Source organism: Pan troglodytes, chromosome 15, assembly GCF_028858775.2.
Source record: "Pan troglodytes isolate AG18354 chromosome 15, NHGRI_mPanTro3-v2.0_pri, whole genome shotgun sequence".
In the NCBI taxonomy this organism is placed as follows: domain Eukaryota; kingdom Metazoa; phylum Chordata; class Mammalia; order Primates; family Hominidae; genus Pan; species Pan troglodytes.
The window spans coordinates 102,609,744-102,627,948 of record NC_072413.2 but is presented as its reverse complement, the minus strand read 5'-3'; the positions used below and the strand labels follow the sequence as shown (position 1 = coordinate 102,627,948).

General features: G+C 63.9%; 1 protein-coding gene across 7 annotated transcripts; it reads right to left on the bottom strand.

The window, feature by feature from the left end:
* Positions 1-714: 714 nt before the first annotated feature.
* Positions 715-14,061, bottom strand: C14H14orf180 (chromosome 14 C14orf180 homolog). 7 transcript variants are annotated; one of them, XM_016926821.4, is made up of 7 exons: positions 13,657-14,061; positions 12,118-12,241; positions 10,950-11,039; positions 4,005-4,131; positions 2,665-2,794; positions 2,234-2,269; positions 715-1,921 (listed from the first exon to the last, which is right to left on the bottom strand). In XM_016926821.4, the coding sequence occupies exons 4-7, from the start codon at positions 4,113-4,115 to the stop codon at positions 1,683-1,685; spliced, it is 516 nt and encodes a 171-aa protein (XP_016782310.1). In that variant the 5' UTR covers positions 4,116-4,131; positions 10,950-11,039; positions 12,118-12,241; positions 13,657-14,061; the 3' UTR covers positions 715-1,682. The 7 variants fall into 7 exon arrangements, with proteins under 7 accessions (XP_016782310.1, XP_009426857.2, XP_016782309.1 ...); XM_009428582.4 differs by lacking the exon at positions 10,950-11,039 and having other exon boundaries at positions 13,657-13,950; XM_016926820.3 differs by lacking the exon at positions 10,950-11,039 and having other exon boundaries at positions 12,118-12,198; positions 13,657-13,950.
* Between the last annotated feature and the right edge of the window lie 4,144 nt (positions 14,062-18,205).

Sequence of the window (18,205 nt, the reverse complement as noted above, 5' to 3'; positions counted from 1 at the left end):
CCATGCAGCTTCCCCAGGTGGGAGGATCCATTTCGAAGGATCTCTTGGGGGTGTGGTGCCCATCTTTGAGCAATGTTTATTCAAAAACACCTGAGGTCGTAGCGTGGGACCCCGCAAAGCCAGGCACATCCTTGCGTTGCCTTTGCAGTGGACAGACAGCAGCGGCTGGGGGAGATCGGCCTGGGCGGCGTCCCCCGTCAGAACCGGGGCTGGAGGGGTGTCCCAAGCACACAGGGCTGAGCCTGGGCCTGTGACTGCCCTGAGAGACCCAACCTCTGGGAGCCGCTGCTTCTGCATCCAGAATATGGGGCAGGAACCTGCCCATCCTCCTTCCTGGGGTGGGGTGGGATGGGCTGGGCCTGGGGAGAGATGCTGGAGGGTCCCCGGGGGAGCCCCCATCATGGTCCCTTCTGGAAACAGCCCGTTTTGTTACCTCCACCCGCAACTCTGGGCTCCCTGGATTCCAAAGCTGGAAGCGACCCTGGAGACCACTTCGCCTGTTCCCTGGCACCTGGAGTTGCAGGGACACACCCTGACTGCAGGGCGAAGGGAGCCGGCCGGGCATCCCTCAAGACCCAGGGGCTTGGTCAGCCCCTGCCAGGCCTGCAGGAGACGGGGAGGTTCCAGGCGCCCAGGACATCCGCTTTGGCCACTGAGGCCGATTCCTTAGCAAATCAGTTCTGGTTTCTCTCATTTCTATAAAGACACCAAGACTGAAGGAAGCCACGGTGTGTTTTAATAAAACAGTGTCTCCCAGTTAAGTGGTGGGACAAACAGGAACCACCGGATGGATCGTCGGCCGTGCCCACCCGCCTCAGGCTAACCTCGAGGACGCTGGTCTGATTGTCCCTGTGTCTCTCCTGGGCAGTTCTGCCTGGTGTCTAACCGTGGGCCTCCCTGCTTTGTTCAGCCCTCCCCCCACGTAGGGTCTGGAGAGGCCCCTGGTGTTTGTCACCCACAGGGCTCCCTTCAGCTCTGCAATCCGGCGACAAAGCCACAACCACAGACGGTCTCTGGGACCCACAGGCCCCAGCTGGTGGGTGGTGCTGGCTGGCCCCGGGCTCGGCTGGGTGTGCCTGGCCTGCAGAGCTGGGCACAGATGGCTGTTCTGAAGGTCGGGGGTGTCTGGGCCCCTTGCTGTCCCCTCAGCTTCTACACCTGAAGCCGCCCCCAATGAGGGGTCCTTCCCTGGGGCCTCTCCAGACTCACGGGGCTGGGTAGGGGGACAGACCTGGGCTCAGAGGATGGCACCTCACATCAAAGGGACCCACCTTGACAACCAGACCCTTCCCTCCCCGTGGGGTTTCGAGGTCTGGATTCCCCACAAGCCATAATCGCAAAAGGCTGGGTTTGCCTCCTCCGAGCAGCCCCTCGAACACAGTCAGTGTGTCCCCTTCCTCAGGAGGGTGCACACGGCGATGGCCGGGCCAGGCCCTAGCAGCAGCAGGAGTTCCTGCTGGGACGAGGGAGTGGTCTTTGGGTGAGCCTGGGAAGCCTCAACTGTTAGCAGTCGAATCCTCTTTCTAATAAAATCTCACATGGACCCAACACAGGAGACAGGAGGGTTGTGCTGACTAGTGTGGCGGGGCCGCCCACTGTGCCCCCCATGTCCGATCTCATGCCACGGGGTCCCCCTTTTCCTAGTCAGCCCTCAGGCAGCAGCCCCTTTTGGCCCCTGTGATTCACCAAGCAGCAGGGCCAGGGCTCAGGCTGTCTCGGAGCCCCCGGAGTGCTTGAGCTCTCCTGGAAGCCCTGCCCGTCAGAGCCGCAGGAGGCCGCGCCAGCAGGTGAGGGCCACGTGCCGCAGGTGCAGGACAAGCCCGAGGAGCCGGGCCCGCAGGTCCTCCAGTACCGTTGCCACAGGCTTGGCCCGGCCGCAGTATAGGCCCAGGGCCAGCACGAGCAGGACGCACACACACAGCTGCAGGAGCAGGGAGCCGCCGTGTGGCCTGGGCCGGCCGGGCACTGCGGCCAGAGGGCAGGCAGGGTCAGCGCCAGCCAGCGCGACCCTTCCCTGGAGGACTGGGGCTGGTGGGGAAGGGATGGGGAGATTCCACTCTGTCCCTGCCCATGGCCCCTCCCTAGCCTCTTGGGGTCTCCTTGCAACAAGAGCCCCCCAACTGGGGACTCCTTAGAGGCCCTGGCCCTGTGACACCTCCCTCGGGGAGGGAGTGAGGGTGGGTGCACCCACGGAGGGGGCAGTGGGGCACAGGGATGTGGGCTCAGAACTCACCCCTGACAGTGGCCGTGGCGTTCTTGTCAGCAATGTCTGGGAAAGAGAATGGAGAGTCAGCTGGGGGCACCTGCCTCAGTCCATCGGGTGCCCCCGCCCTCTCGTCTCACCCTGCACCCCCGAAGGACCCTAAGACTATTCATCAGTGAGAGACCCAGGCCCAGCCGGTCCTGACGCTTCCTCAAGGGGACAGTCATGATTTGAGAATCCGCCCTCATGTTCTTCTCCAGTTGCTGTTTCACGGACTGGGACTGTGTGTCCAGATGACCCCAGGGGCCCAGGTCTTACTGGGGTTGTGCCACTGAAGGCAGGTGGCCATGGCCCCCCCATGTCCTGGGCCCTGCCAGAGCTGTGTGGGTGTGGCCGGCGTCCCCGCCTCCCTCTGCCTGACTCCACCCTCTCCCAGCTGCTTGCTGCGGGTGCCCTCTTACAGTGGACGGTCACCGCTGGGGGTTCTCGGAACCGCACGCGCCTCGAGGTCCTCTGGGGCTTGGCCTCTGGGCGGTGGTGCTCCAGCCGGCTCCGTTTCAGGATGGAGGGGGGGCACTTCCTGTTGTCCTCCTGGTGCGGGGGCGGGAAGCAGACTGGTGAGTCCCCGGCAGGAGGCTGGCGGGACCCAGGTCTGAGCCGTGTGGGGCCCAGCAGCACCGTCCTGGAACCTGTACCCTGTCCTGGCTGGTGCGCTATGCTGGGCCTGTCACTTCCTGTAGGGTGAGGGGCAGCTCCTGGACAGGGACTGCAGGGCAGCCAGACTCAGCCTCAGGGGCCCAGGCAAGACAGGAGCCCCTCCTGCCCCCGTCTCTTCACGCAAGTCCGCTCTGAACCTCTCTTCGTCTGCCCGCTGTCTCGGATGCAGGCTGCTGGACAGGGTCCCCAGGACGTGTGGACAGGGGGAGGGGGCTGCAATGGCAGAGGGGCTCTGGCTAAGGGGCCAGAGTTTGCAAGCTCCATGGGGCAGGGGCCGGGCCAGGGCCGTGAGGAGGGCTGGTTGGTGGCCTCGGCCTCCTTTTCCCTGGGGCCGAGCCTCCCAGGCTGCAGGCGGGGGCAGCTCCGACACATTTGCCTACCTGGGCCCTTTCCGTGCTGGTCTGCTCACGTGTATGGGCCCAGCCTGAGTCTGGAAGATGGAGTGGGAGTTTCGGGCTGCTGTGAACCTCAGCATCCTTGTCTGTGACATGGTGACAACTGGGGCTGAGGCACCCTGGGAGCCGGGCCAGCTCTGAGGTTGTTCCTGGCTGGGGCATTGCTCGCTACACACAGCCTGCTGCTCAGCGTCTGGCGAGGCTGCCCCGCGAGGGCGTGAGGCCTGCCCATGCTGAGTCTGGCCCAGCTCCTGCTGTGCCTGTGGTCTGCCCCAGCCTGGCAGTGCCTCAGAGGCTGGATGGAGCCTCAGGGTCTGAGGTCTGGGCCCCTAACCCTAACACTGACCCTTGGTGACAGTCTTGACCTGTCCTCCTCTCTCCACCCTCTTCCCTCCTCCAACACCCTCCTCCCTGGGCTGCCTCTTCCACAGCCCTCCATGGCTCCCACTTCTTCTGCCAAGCTGTGCCCCACCTGGAGACCTCCAACCCCCTCTGCCAGACCAAATCCTTCAAGGCACCCATTGCCCCCCGCTGCTCCCCCCAGCCCACAGTGATCCCCCTGCCCTCCTCCTATCACCCCCTGATTCCTGGGGTGGAGGACGGCCTTTCCACGTCTGTTGCTCCCTGCCGCCTCCAGCCCCCAGTGGAAGGCCAGCTTGCAGAAGCTGTGTCCCGGCAGCCCGCCTTACCCTCTCTGCCCTGCACACCCGCGGGCCCCACGCGGCCTCCTCATTCTTTCTGGTCTGACGTCGTGTCTCTGGCCGGGAGTCAGGGCTCACGGCTCCTGCTGCAGTCCTCATTTACTGGAACATGGTCCTAAGATAAGCAGAGATGTTATTTATTATTTACTGCACAAGTGGCCCTCAGAGGAATGAAAATAAGAGGAGGAGAAAATTCTTCCCTGGAAGCCAGGCTGGCTTCCCGGGCCTGCGACCGGCCACGCTGTTGAGCAGACACCACTTTTCCTCTGTGGTGTCCCCAGTGCAGGTAAATCCTGTTCCCTGCTCGTTCAGAAATGCCATCGCAAGCAATTTCCTTTGCTGCCACGGTCTTCATAATTATCATCTTTAATGGCTGCATAATATTCCACTGGGCCGAGGTCCCGTCACTGAAAGTCACCCTCGATGATTGGGTATTCATGAGGGTGGCATTTTAGTATTGTCGTTTGCAATGTTTGGAGGTCATGGATAAGGCTGCAAGAAACATCTTCGCTTTGTCTCCTTTTGGTAGCAGGAAGCCCTGGGGCTGGGGACTGGGAATTGTCAGGGCTCTGAGACCGGGCCCACAGAAAGGCTTCCCAGAGGGTCATGCCCACCTTTTTGGGCTGGTGCTGGTGGGGCGCCCCTGGGCTCCTGGGGGCCCACCTCTCAGCACGGCTCACACTCTCTCTCTGTGTCTCTCTCTGCACCGCGCCCCCCCGATTCTGTGTCTCTATCTCTCTGTCTCCATCTCTCTGTCCCCCCTGCCTCTCTCTGATTCTGTCTCTATCTCCCTGTGTCTGTCTCTGTCCCCCTGCCTCTCTCTGATTCTCTCTCTATCTCTCTACCTCTATCTCTGTCTCTCTGTCCCCTCCTCTGCTGGTTGCTTCCTGGCTGTGAATGGCGCCTCCTTGCCTCCACCCCCGTGTCTTTGGCAGCAGAGGCTGTGCTCTTCTCATTCGTGCTCACCGGTGGAGCCCCGCAAGTGTGAATTTTCTCTCACAGCCTTGGCAGGGTTCTTGACTTTTGGGCACTCCTCCCTACAGAGGGGTGCAGTGCCTACCAGGCATCTGTGCAGGTGCAGGTGTCTGCCTTTCAAGGGCTCTAGGGGTGATGAGCCTGCCTCTCTTGCTTCAGGTCGGGAAACTGAGGCCAGAGGGGGCTGGGGCTTCCCTGGGAGCTGATGCCAGGCCAGGTCCTCCCTGCCCTGCTCCCAGCTGGATAGGGGGCAGTGTGGGGGCCTCCTGCTGCCCTTCAGGTTCTCCCCTGCTCTGGGGTCCTTGGAGGGTACTGCCGCCCCTGCCCCTCACAGGGCAGGTGTTTGCATTTCCTGAGATTCTTCCCTGGCTCCCCATGGTCCTCCAAGGACCCTGCCCCCAAGGGCTGAGAAGGGGGAGGGTGAGAGTGAGGGGCCTACATGATCCTCAAGGATAACTCCTCCAGGGTCCCCCAAAGGGATGGGTGCCTGAGAGGTTCAGGGCAGGCCTGTGGGAGGAGTGGTTTGGGTGGATACGGCAGTGACTCCAGCAGCCGTGTGCCGTCCTCTACAGGAGATAACAGGGTGGCCGTGACCACCTCCCCAAGTGGGCATAAATACTGCAGACAAGCAGAGTGCCCTGTTAATGATGTCTGGGAGGACACTGTCTGGACGGGTTCAATTATTTCAAAAGAGAGAGCAATTTTCTGCTATCGCCTGATCAGGTTTTTATTGCAAATAGGGTTGTGGCAGGAGCCGGCCATCCAGGGGGGTGGCGGGGAGGGGCGGCTTATCTTCAGGACCTGCTCTCAGAGAGTGGCTGTGGGAGAGGTTGTGCTTGCAGGCCCAGCTGAGCTGGGGCCCCGTCTCCTGGGGCCAGGTCACCTGGAATGTGGGCTCTGCGTGATCCCCAGGGTTAGGGAAGCCACAGAGTGCCAGGCCTGTCCTGGTGTTTTGGGGATGCTGCCTGGCAGGGCAACCTTGACCGCCTGTCCGTAGCAGGGCTGGGGCTGGAGGGGCTCTCTGGATGCCCTTGACTCAGTTTCCACCCTGGGTGGGATAGAAACTCTGCTAAGGCCCAGGGTGGGGTTGGGGGTGGAGCAGAGCCCCCCAGTGACCTCTTGGACCCAGAGCCCGGGCTCTCCCACTGCCCGGCGGAAGGAGGCTTGTGCATTCGGGGTCATTTCCTGGGGCTGCATGGCCTGGGGCTGGCTGGCGTGCCCAGGGCCACAGCCCCTTGCCAGGCGACCCTGCGGCAGCATTCCAGGGGGCCCAGCCAGGTTCACTCCTCATGGGGGAAACAGGCCTGGAGAGGCTTGGGCCGATGGAGTCACGCAGGGATGCAGGGCTGGACGCAGTCTCCCCCAGCTCCTGCCAGCAGCTCTCGCTATTCACCCCTCCCTGGCCTGGGGTCTGTCCAAGGGATGGTGGGACAACAATGTGTGTGTGCACGTGTGTGAGTGCACACATGTGTGAGTATTCCCCTGAGTGTGCAAGTGTGAGAGTGGGCACGTGTGTCAGAGGGCGTGAGTGTGCACGTGTGGGGTGTCTGTGTGTGTGAATGTGTGCATGGAGGTGTGGCTATGTGTGCATATGTGTACTTGTATTTGTGTGCGTGCATGTGAATGTGCACGTGTGTGGGTGTCCATGCATGTGCCCGTGTGTGTGTGTGTGAGTGTATCTGCGTATGTGTGGGTGAATGTGTGTGTGTGTGTGTAGAGTGTATGTGAATGTGCAGGCGTGGGCAGTGTGTTTGTGAGGGTGCCTGGCTGTGGCATTAACCATCTGTTGCTGAGCAGCATAACTTGGGGAGGACGCGACTTCGCCTTCTGGGGCACAGAGCTCTGGCGGAGTGTGGACAGCCAGGACTTCCTACCGGACAGCACCTCCCCCTCTTCGGGTGTGGGCTCCAGAGCACCTTGTGTGACCACGTGTGACCTTAGGCAAGTCTCCTAATCTGCCTGGGCCTTGGTCTGCTCAGCTTTGAAATGGGGGTGAGGAGAGCAGCAGCCTCTGCGGGCTCGCATGAGGGTGGGAGTCAGTGCACAGACCCGAGTCTGCACCAAGCCTGTGCTCTGTGCCATCAGCCACTGTTGGCATCACTCGGGGAGGGAATGTGCCCAGGAACAGAGCTCAGGTGGCTCTGGCTGTGTCTGGACAGTCAGGACTTCCTATGGGATGACACCTCCCCTCCGGGAGCCCTGAGGTCCCCTCTCCAGAGATGCACCTTCCCCTGGGCCACGCTCTGCTCCTAGGCAGCCTCCCTGAGCCCTGAGGTCCCCTCTCCAGAGATGCACCTTCCCCTGGGCCACGCTCTGCTCCCAGGCAGCCTCCCTGAGCCCTGAGGTCCCCTCTCCAGAGATGCACCTTCCCCTGGGCCACGCTCTGCTCCCAGGCAGCCTCCCTGAGCTCCGCGGTCCCCTCTCCAGAGATGCACCTTCCCCTGGGCCACGCTCTGCTCCCAGGCAGCCTCCCTGAGCTCCGCGGTCCCCTCTCCAGAGATGCACCTTCCCCTGGGCCACGCTCTGCTCCCAGGCAGCCTCCCTGAGCTCCGCGGTCCCCTCTCCAGAGATGCACCTTCACGTGGGCCACGCTCTGCTCCCAGGCAGCCTCCCTGAGCCCTGAGGTCCCCTCTCCAGAGATGCACCTTCCCCTGGGCCACGCTCTGCTCCCAGGCAGCCTCCCTGAGCCCTGAGGTCCCCTCTCCAGAGATGCACCTTCCCCTGGGCCACGCTCTGCTCCCAGGCAGCCTCCCTGAGCCCTGAGGTCCCCTCTCCAGAGATGCACCTTCCCCTGGGCCACGCTCTGCTCCCAGGCAGCCTCCCTGAGCCCTGAGGTTCCCTCTCCAGAGATGCACCTTCCCCTGGGCCACGCTCTGCTCCCAGGCAGCCTCCCTGAGCCCTGAGGTCCCCTCTCCAGAGATGCACCTTCACGTGGGCCACGCTCTGCTCCCAGGCAGCCTCCCTGAGCCCTGAGGTCCCCTCTCCAGAGATGCACCTTCCCCTGGGCCACGCTCTGCTCCCAGGCAGCCTCCCTGAGCCCTGAGGTCCCCTCTCCAGAGGTGCACCTTCCCCTGGGCCACGCTCTGCTCCCAGGCAGCCTCCCTGAGCCCTGAGGTCCCCTCTCCAGAGATGCACCTTCCCCTGGGCCACGCTCTGCTCCCAGGCAGCCTCCCTGAGCCCTGAGGTCCCCTCTCCAGAGATGCACCTTCCCCTGGGCCACGCTCTGCTCCCAGGCAGCCTCCCTGAGCCCTGAGGTCCCCTCTCCAGAGGTGCACCTTCCCCTGGGCCACGCTCTGCTCCCAGGCAGCCTCCCTGAGCCCTGAGGTCCCCTCTCCAGAGATGCACCTTCCCCTGGGCCACGCTCTGCTCCCAGGCAGCCTCCCTGAGCCCTGAGGTCCCCTCTCCAGAGGTGCACCTTCCCCTGGGCCACGCTCTGCTCCCAGGCAGCCTCCCTGAGCTCCGCGGTCCCCTCTCCAGAGATGCACCTTCACGTGGGCCACGCTCTGCTCCCAGGCAGCCTCCCTGAGCCCTGAGGTCCCCTCTCCAGAGATGCACCTTCCCCTGGGCCACGCTCTGCTCCCAGGCAGCCTCCCTGAGCCCTGATGTCCCCTCTCCAGAGATGCACCTTCCCCTGGGCCACGCTCTGCTCCCAGGCAGCCTCCCTGAGCCCTGAGGTCCCCTCTCCAGAGATGCACCTTCCCCTGGGCCACGCTCTGCTCCCAGGCAGCCTCCCTGAGCCCTGAGGTCCCCTCTCCAGAGATGCACCTTCCCCTGGGCCACGCTCTGCTCCCAGGCAGCCTCCCTGAGCCCTGAGGTCCCCTCTCCAGAGATGCACCTTCCCCTGGGCCACGCTCTGCTCCCAGGCAGCCTCCCTGAGCCCTGAGGTCCCCTCTCCAGAGATGCACCTTCCCCTGGGCCACGCTCTGCTCCCAGGCAGCCTCCCTGAGCTCCGCGGTCCCCTCTCCAGAGATGCACCTTCCCCTGGGCCACGCTCTGCTCCCAGGCAGCCTCCCTGAGCCCTGAGGTCCCCTCTCCAGAGGTGCACCTTCCCCTGGGCCACGCTCTGCTCCCAGGCAGCCTCCCTGAGCCCTGAGGTCCCCTCTCCAGAGATGCACCTTCACGTGGGCCACGCTCTGCTCCCAGGCAGCCTCCCTGAGCCCTGAGGTCCCCTCTCCAGAGATGCACCTTCACGTGGGCCATGCTCTGCTCCCAGGGAGCCTCCCTGAGCCCTGAGGTCCCCTCTCCAGAGATGCACCTTCCCCTGGGCCACGCTCTGCTCCCAGGCAGCCTCCCTGAGCCCTGAGGTCCCCTCTCCAGAGATGCACCTTCCCCTGGGCCACGCTCTGCTCCCAGGCAGCCTCCCTGAGCCCTGAGGTCCCCTCTCCAGAGATGCACCTTCACGTGGGCCACGCTCTGCTCCCAGGCAGCCTCCCTGAGCCCTGAGGTCCCCTCTCCAGAGGTGCACCTTCCCCTGGGCCACGCTCTGCTCCCAGGCAGCCTCCCTGAGCCCTGGGGCCCTCTCCAGAGATGCACCTTCCCCTGGGCCACGCTCTGCTCCCAGGCAGCCTCCCTGAGCCCTGAGGTCCCCTCTCCAGAGATGCACCTTCCCCTGGGCCACGCTCTGCTCCCAGGCAGCCTCCCTGAGCCCTGAGGTCCCCTCTCCAGAGGTGCACCTTCCCCTGGGCCACGCTCTGCTCCCAGGCAGCCTCCCTGAGCCCTGAGGTCCCCTCTCCAGAGGTGCACCTTCCCCTGGCCACGCTCTGCTCCCAGGCAGCCTCCCTGAGCCCTGAGGTCCCCTCTCCAGAGATGCACCTTCACGTGGGCCACGCTCTGCTCCCAGGCAGCCTCCCTGAGCCCTGAGGTCCCCTCTCCAGAGATGCACCTTCCCCTGGGCCACGCTCTGCTCCCAGGCAGCCTCCCTGAGCCCTGAGGTCCCCTCTCCAGAGATGCACCTTCACGTGGGCCACGCTCTGCTCCCAGGCAGCCTCCCTGAGCCCTGAGGTCCCCTCTCCAGAGGTGCACCTTCCCCTGGGCCACGCTCTGCTCCCAGGCAGCCTCCCTGAGCCCTGGGGCCCTCTCCAGAGATGCACCTTCCCCTGGGCCACGCTCTGCTCCCAGGCAGCCTCCCTGAGCCCTGAGGTCCCCTCTCCAGAGATACACCTTCCCCTGGGCCACGCTCTGCTCCCAGGCAGCCTCCCTGAGCCCTGAGGTCCCCTCTCCAGAGGTGCACCTTCCCCTGGGCCACGCTCTGCTCCCAGGCAGCCTCCCTGAGCCCTGAGGTCCCCTCTCCAGAGATGCACCTTCACGTGGGCCATGCTCTGCTCCCAGGCAGCCTCCCTGAGCCCTGAGGTCCCCTCTCCAGAGATGCACCTTCCCCTGGGCCACGCTCTGCTCCCAGGCAGCCTCCCTGAGCCCTGAGGTCCCCTCTCCAGAGATGCACCTTCACGTGGGCCACGCTCTGCTCCCAGGCAGCCTCCCTGAGCTCCGCGGTCCCCTCTCCAGAGATGCACCTTCACGTGGGCCATGCTCTGCTCCCAGACAGCCTCCCTGAGCCCTGCCATCCCCTCCCTAACTGGGCTTCATGCTTCCCCTTCTGGAAGAGAGGTCTGGCTCAAGTCCTGGGCTCTGTCCTTCTTTGGCTCTGTGACCTCGGGTAAGTGGTGTGACCTCCCTGGGCCTCATTTTCCCCAGTGGAAGCAGGGAAGGAGTGGCTCTGGCATGCTCGGCAGGTGGGGGCGGGGAGGCCTGGGGCCTCTGGCAGGGACAGTGTGTAACTGGAGGCCTCGTGACAGATGGGAGATAAAGGGCGGAAAATAGCTTCAGAGCCTGGACCTGTAAGTGTCCCGCTAGGCCCGCTGCTGGGGAGGGCGCGTCCACCCAAGGGGACTCTACCCCCACTCTGGGAACAGGAACCCCATGGCGCCTCCCTTGGTGCTGGGGGGCTGGGGGGGTTCTTACCAGCTCCTCTACTGAGAGGGGGCACCGAGCTCCCTGGCGCAGGGGAAACTGAGGCCCAGAGAGGGAGAACAGCCTGCCAGGTTTCAGAGCCTGGGTTGGGACAGAGGCGGGAGTCAGGGCCTGGAGCTCCCAGTTGTGGGCATGACCGGCCCGTACTGCTGGTGGGAGGTGGGGCCATGAGGGCTGAGGCCCAGGACCTTGGTCTGGGGTGTGACCCTCCAACAGTCTTTGGGGGTCTAGCCCAGTACCCCAAAGACCCCACCTCATCTTGAAGCTGTTGAGAGACGTGAGGGCACTGATGGAGCCCAGCGGCCGTGGCAGTGCCGAGTCCCTCCCCCTCGAGACCAGCCTGCAGTGGGGCGTGGGGGCGGGCCAGTGGTTCTTGCCTGGTTCAGTGGCTTGGATAATGCCAAGCTCTGGGGCCCAGCCACTGCTGCTCCCTCCCACTCCTGCCCCGTCCTCCAGGACGCCGCCCGCCGGCTTCCCGCCTCCTCCCAGGCTGCTGCCTCTGCCTGCCCCGTGCCGCCCGCCCTTTCGCCCACAGCCCACCTCCTGATGTTTCTCTGTCCTCCCTGAGGGTTCCTCGGGGTGGGCAGGGCCCCCCATGCAGCAGCTGGCTCGTGAGAAATCCTGACATCCCACCCACCCCACATGGGAGGTCCTTCCTCGGCTCCGAGCATGCAGCCCCACACTCCCGGCACCCACCCCACATGGGAGGGCCCTTCCTCAGCTCTGAGCATGTGGCCCCACACTCCCAGCTCACCCCTCGCCTGGCACTGCCCTTCCTCGGCTCTGAGCGTGCAGCCCCACACTCCTGGCACCCACCCCACATGGGAGGGCCCTTCCTCAGCTCTGAGCATGCGGCCCCACACTCCCGGCTCACCCCTCGCCTGGCACTGCGCCCGTTCACACGGCAGCCTCACAGCCTTCCAGGGGCAGAGGGTCCCGGGGCCTGAGCGAGTGCAGGCTGGGGCCGGGCTCCCTGCTTCCCTGTTCCAGGTGCAGCCTCCCCCAGGGCAACTCACTTGGGAGCTGGAGACAGGGGGCCAGGCTCCTGGAAGCCAGAGACCTCCCTGGGAGAAGCTGGAGACTCACAGCCCCCACCCCCACCACTTACACACACACACATACATACACTCTCTCTCTCTCTCTCTCTCTCTCTGCCCACCTGGGCTCCTGCTGGTGCTGTTCCTCCAGGGTGGCTCACCCGCCTGATCAGCTCCGAGATCCACTGGCGGTCACAGCCTCGCTGTCGCAGGGTGTGAACCAGAGCTGTTGCAGCTCACAACCAGCTGAGAAGTTTCCATTACGGTGACACTGAGCAGTGGCCTCAGCGGCCCTGAGGGCCCCGGCTGACTTGCTGCTCTCGGGACAGCCTGGTCCATGGGGAGGCCGTCAACCACGGGCTTGGTGGCCCCAGGTGGAGCCGGGCCTCCTCAGTCTCCCAGCACCTTAGTAGTTTGGCCACAGGCCTAACCCAATGGCCCTGGGGCTGCAGATGCAGGTTGTGCCTTCTTCCAGTGGAAGAAGACTGGGACCATGGACACTGCCTCGCTGGCCTTTCCTCTGCAGGGCGGAGGCAGAACACGGCCAGGCGGGGTGGCTGGGCTCCTGGGAAAAGCCTCGGCTCCCAGCCCAACGCTCACCACTGGAACCACGCTGGCGGCTCCCCAGACAACATGCGTTCTCGACTTAAGTAAGAGGGAGAACTTGTGGGGAGGCCCCTGGCTGGGCTGACCACCCGCTGGGCTTGCTCAGGTGCCTGCAGGCCCTACCGGGCAGGAACAGGAGCAGGAGCTGCCTGGTGGCCCCCTGAGGCCCCTCTCCATGCCTAGATGGGCCCTCACATCCCGAGGTGCAGTTAGGGCTCAAGGTAGCAGCAGTACCGGGTGATGGCTGCTCATCTGCTGGGTGCAGGGGCCACCCTAGGCCTCGAGAGCTCCAGACAGACAGGGCGGGGGACCCCCCAGGCCCTTCCTCCCATATGTGGAATGGGGGCTGTTTGCCAACTGTCCAGGGCACTGCAAAGCTCAGTAGTGCCCAAGAAATGGCGTCCAGTGCTGGGTGGGGGTCCCATGGCCACACAGGGCAGGACAGGGATTCCTTCTGACTGACGGCTCAGAAAAGAGCCAGTTCTCAGGGATTCCCAAACACTGAGAACTAGGCTTCAGTTACTGGAGTAATGAATCCATTCCTGCTAGGCTGGGCCTGCGTAGACTTGCCCTTGGAGGATGCCCCCCACCAAGGCCCTTCGGGGAAGGCTGGTTGGGTTCATGCCTGGCACGGCTGCCTGCATTCCCCTGAGAGTGCAGCCCCTTCTCCCACTGCCCAGGCTGTTTCGCACAACATCAGGTGCCCTTTGGAAGCTCCTGTGTGGCCAGGAGCACCCCCGCTGCTAGGTTTGAAGTGGCCGTGTTCCCTGCTTCCCCCAGAGGCGGCCTGGCCTCAGTGTGGACACAGGGCCGGCCTGGGACTGTCTCCGTTTTAGGGAAACCATCAGTCCCAGGAGAAGGGGGAAGGGTGGCCACCCTGGAGCTTGTCCAGGTCACTCAGGGTCATCAGTGTGTGCTCTGCCCAGTCTCTGCCCACACCTGCTGCCCAACTGGGGCAGGTTCCCCACCTGCACCTGCGTTTGGCAATCTCTCCGCTCTGGCATCTTCACACCCAAGCAGGAAGTGAGCCCCCTCTCCCTGGGGCTGGAACTCACCTGGTTCCCTCCTGGCTCCCCAAGGGACAGAAACAGGCTCTTCGGGATCTCCCTGTGGGGCACAGTCCAGTGAGGTCCTGGACCCTCTTGGCCGGCAGCACCCCTCCCAGGCCCTTGAGAGTTGAGCCTCGGGCAGAACTGCAGGGCACACAGGTGAACGGGCCAGGCCCGCCCAGGCCTCCTTCCCGAGGGCTCTGATCTGGAGGCGCCACCGCCCGCTGGCAGGGCCGGGTCTGTTGTGGCCTTCGTCCCGTCTCCAGCCCTCTCTGCTGGATCGCAAAGCTGGGCCAGCTGGCAGCGGCCAGGCTATAATTACCTCTCCCCTTTGGCAGAAATAGCAGTGAACCCGAGGACAGGCCGCTGGCCCCGGAGCAGAAGGGGGTGGCTGTTTCCCAGGCCCCCGGTGGACAACAGACCACGATTTCAGATAAAACCAGAGTTTGCTGCTGTTCCTACCCCTCCCGGCCCAAATGTGCCCCCTCCCAGGTCAATTCCAGAGCTGTGCAGCTCTTGGAAAAACCTGTGGATTGGAATTCGGGGCAGAGTGGGAGAGGGAGGGCACTGTGGGGCTGCGGGAGGTGAGGTGATCACAGAGTCCAGCCTCCGATAAGACCCTGACCCAGCATGGGGCCTCCGCGGTGGCGAGAGTGCCCGCCCTGCCCCAGGCCCCGGTGCCCCTGCGAGTCCTGACCTGGGGTTGCCAGAGGGAGAGGCAAAGAATGGGTCCCAAGCTGCCATTTTGGGGCACACTGGCCGACCCTCGATATTGCCCTGGCAGGAAGGGGCAATGTATGGGTCAGTGAGCAATGGCAGGGGCGAGGGATCAGCCTTTCTCAGGGTCTGTCCTGGGTGGGCGTCCAACTGCCCTGCCTGGCGCTGCTGAGTCTGCCCCTCATTTGTAGGTGAAAGTGCAGCTCAGAGAGTTGAGGCACCCTGTCCAGAGTCACACAGCCCGGAGGTGGTAGCCTGGCTCAGGCTTGGCGGCCCATCCTCGCCAGCCCCCCCCCCCCCCCCCCGTCTGCTGGTGCACGTAAAGGCAGGTCTGAAAGAGGCTGGTGAGGGCATCACTGGCGCAGGGCACCACCACATGTGGGCAGACCCCTGCCTGGTTTGTGGGGCTTTGACCTGTTTGAGGGGACTGCTGGAGGAGGTGTGGAGAGACCCGTGTTTCTCCATTAGGAATGGGGGTGCATCTCCCTTGGGTAAAGCTACAGGACCCCTGGGAGCCCAGGGTGTGCCAGGCTGGGGGACAGTGTGCACAGAGGGTGACTGCTCAGGGCCAGCCGTGGGGCTGCATGGACACAGAGTCCTGGAACCCACTGTCAGAGCATGCGCAACGCAGCCACTGGGATGGGGTTCAGCAGACCGGCCCTCCCCTCACTGCCGTCTTCAGTACAGGGCACGGGGGAGCAAACTTTTCTCTTAGAGGGCCATATGGCACACAGTGCGCTCTGTGTCTACATAAACGGGGTGGGCCAGATTGGCAGGAGGGCCTTGGCTCGCTGACGCTTGTTCCAGGGACAGCACTGAGGAAGGCTGGGTGGTCCTGCTGGCAGTCTGGCTTCCTGGGAAGAGTGAGGTCCTGTAGCCAGACAAGACCCTCTCCCGCCTTTGCCCGATCTGGGTGCTTCTCCTTGACTTCCCAGGGCTGGAGCTGCTCCTCCCAGATTTCAGAGGTCAGGCTGCACTGCCCGAGGTCGGGGGGCTCCGGGACAACTCCTTCCTGACCCTTCTCGTTGACAGAGGGGAGGGAACGGTCAGCCCACAGACCTTGGGTGCCGCCCCCTCTCTGTGCTCCCTGGAAAGGCGATGCGGGCTGACCCTGTGGACATTCGCTCTGGGTAATTTATTAGTGAGCTGATGGCTCGGCTCGGGGCTCAGGTCCCAGCAGGGTCATATTTCCGGCCTTATCTGATAGGGCTCGACTGCACCCTCCTCACCTCCATCCATTGTGCCTCACTCCAGCCTGGGCTCTGCAGGGCAAGATAAGGCTGGCCCAGGGGAGTGCTGAGCTGCCGGGTCCGCAGAGGGTCCCCAGTGCCTGTGCCAGGCTGTGCCAGGCAGTGCCAGGGAAGAGCCCAGTTGTGTCAGGCCTGCCTGCAGCCGGCAGGTGGGCACATGTGCCCACGGGCAGTGGTGCCAACGACGTGGTGCCCAGGTTTGGGCTCGGCTCTGTCACTGTTCAACCAGGTGACCTCCGCCACACCCTCATCTCTCCCCGGGAGCTGGGAATGATCGGATGCCCCACCCTCCCCAGATCTTTGTGGTGCACCCACCCTGAGCAGTGCCCCGGGGACACAGCAACTGAGGCCAGCTGTCATTCAGCGGGAGGGCGGAGCATGTCCAGTGGCTGGGCACTCCTGAGCGCTGGGAAAGTCCAGCGAGCTGGCTGGGCTGGGCTGTTTCCTTGGGGTGGTCCTGGAAGGCGGCAGGGGTGGAGTAGGGCGGCACGTGGGAGTGGAGGCTGCAGGGGCTCGAGATTGTGGCTACTCTGGTCATGGCCACGTGGTGCTGGCCTAGACTTCCAGCCCTCCCTGGACCACGGTCTGGCTGGAGTGCGGAGAGCCCTGGGCCTCAGCATGGCCTCATACATGGCTCCAGGCAGGGTCGGGGGTGGGGCTGGAGGGTGTGGAGGCCCTAGGCTGACCTGGGCCAGAGAAGAAAGGGCCAGTGGGTGGGGGAGACGGGGGTGGGGTCCACAGCTGGTTGAAGTAGAAGGACCCCAGGCACAAGAGAGGCCAGCGTTGGCCCAGGGGGTGGGAGTTGGCCGTGGCCCTCTTGCGCAGAGGCCTGGAGGCTGGCCCTTCCCCTGTCTGGCATACAGCCTGGGGGGAAATTCGTGCAGCCTGTGCCGACTGCAGCACCAGGGCTTGTGGTGGAAATGGGTCCAAAGGTTCTCCGGGCGTCTCCGGGGCTCAGGGCTGCACCCCTGTCAGCTGAGGCTATCCTGAGCCCAGCTCCCTCTGTGGCAGTGAAAACACCCAGCTGAGGCTGTCCTGAGCCCAGCTCTCTCTGCTGTAGTGGGAACACCCAGCTGAGGCTGTCCTGAACCCAGCTCCCTCTGCAGCAGGAGGAACGCCCGGCTGAGGCTGTCCTGATCCCAGCTCCCTCTGCTGTCGTGGGAACGCCCAGCTAAGGCCGTCCTGAGCCCAGCTCCCTCTGTGGCAGTGAAAACACCCAGCTGAGGCTGTCCTGAGCCCAGCTCCCTCTGGGGCAGTGAAAATGCAGCTGAGGCTGTCCTGATCCCAGCTCCCTCTGCTACAGTGGGAACGCGTCTTTGTAGCTCTCGTCTCTGCAGTGGGTCGTCAGCTGCTTCATGACCACAGGAAACCCCCTGAGAGGGCTTGGTTGAGGGTCTCCAGCTGGGTGGGGACGGTGGCTGATGGGGTCATGAACCATAAACCATGACCACGGTGAGAGGGCCCTGGAGAGGACTACGGGAGAGGGCAGGCAGGGGTGGCGGTGGTGGGTGAGTCCAGGGCCGGTGGAGGCCGCATGAGCAGGTCTTTGCCACTGGCACACTCAGAGCCAGTGCTAGGTCAGGAGGGACAAGGAGTGAAGTCCTCACAGGACTTGCCACGTGGTGGTCACAGGTGGGCTTGGCCCAGGCACCCTGGGGGTTGGTGGGAGTGAAGCCTGAGGGTGGGGTCTAGGAGAAGAGGAGAGGAAATGAGGGAAATGAGGGAGGAGTGTGGGTTTGGGGTTAGAGGGGCTGACGCATGCTCTGGGTGAGAGCCGGAACCTGGGCTGGGGCTCCACAGGCACAGGCTGCTCTGCGCAGGGGCTGGTGGGGGGAACTCCCACCAGGCAGAGCTATCCATGGGAGGAACAGCCGACAGTAAGGTAGTGAGTTCCCCATCACTGGAGGCAAGCAAAGGAGGATTTTTGCCTTTGGGGACTCTTCAGGGCCCCACAGACCACAGGTGGGGAGGGAGGTGGGAGGACGGGGGAGCGGACTCTGGGCATATGGGGGTGACCTGTGATGCTCTGGCCCCTGTGTCTGCTCACTGGCCCCTGACATACGGCTTCCTGGAGAGATGCTGCTCTTCCGGCTTGCGGATACAGCTAGAGTCCTGCCCCAGGTCACGGCCTGGAGTGGGAGGTCCAGGCCCCTACCATGGAGCCTGCAGCTTGTCATTCTCAGACTGAGGCAGGGCCCTTTGACAGGGCCATGTACGGTCACCCCGTCGCCAAGTCAGAGCCCTTATTAAGAATCCAGGACGCATGGGCACTGCGCCAGCCCTGAGTGTGGCGGGGGCCCTGGGTGATGACCACACTGGTCTCCACGAGTGAGAACCATAGGCTGCTGGGGCCCCCCCCGCTCCCATCAGCTGAGATAATGGGGGCCTCTGGGCCCCGCGGAACGCTAACCAAAGCGGCCCCTTTCCTCCTCCTCCATTATTCATGACCTCCAAGAGGCTGTAAAAGTCCTTTTTCCTCTACAGGAGCCATCGTTACGATGACAAATTTTATCTATGAAGTTGGTCCCTCCCTGAAAGCCAGTTGGCTCGGGGGGCCGTACATAAGCCATAACCGAGCCGGGGCCCCC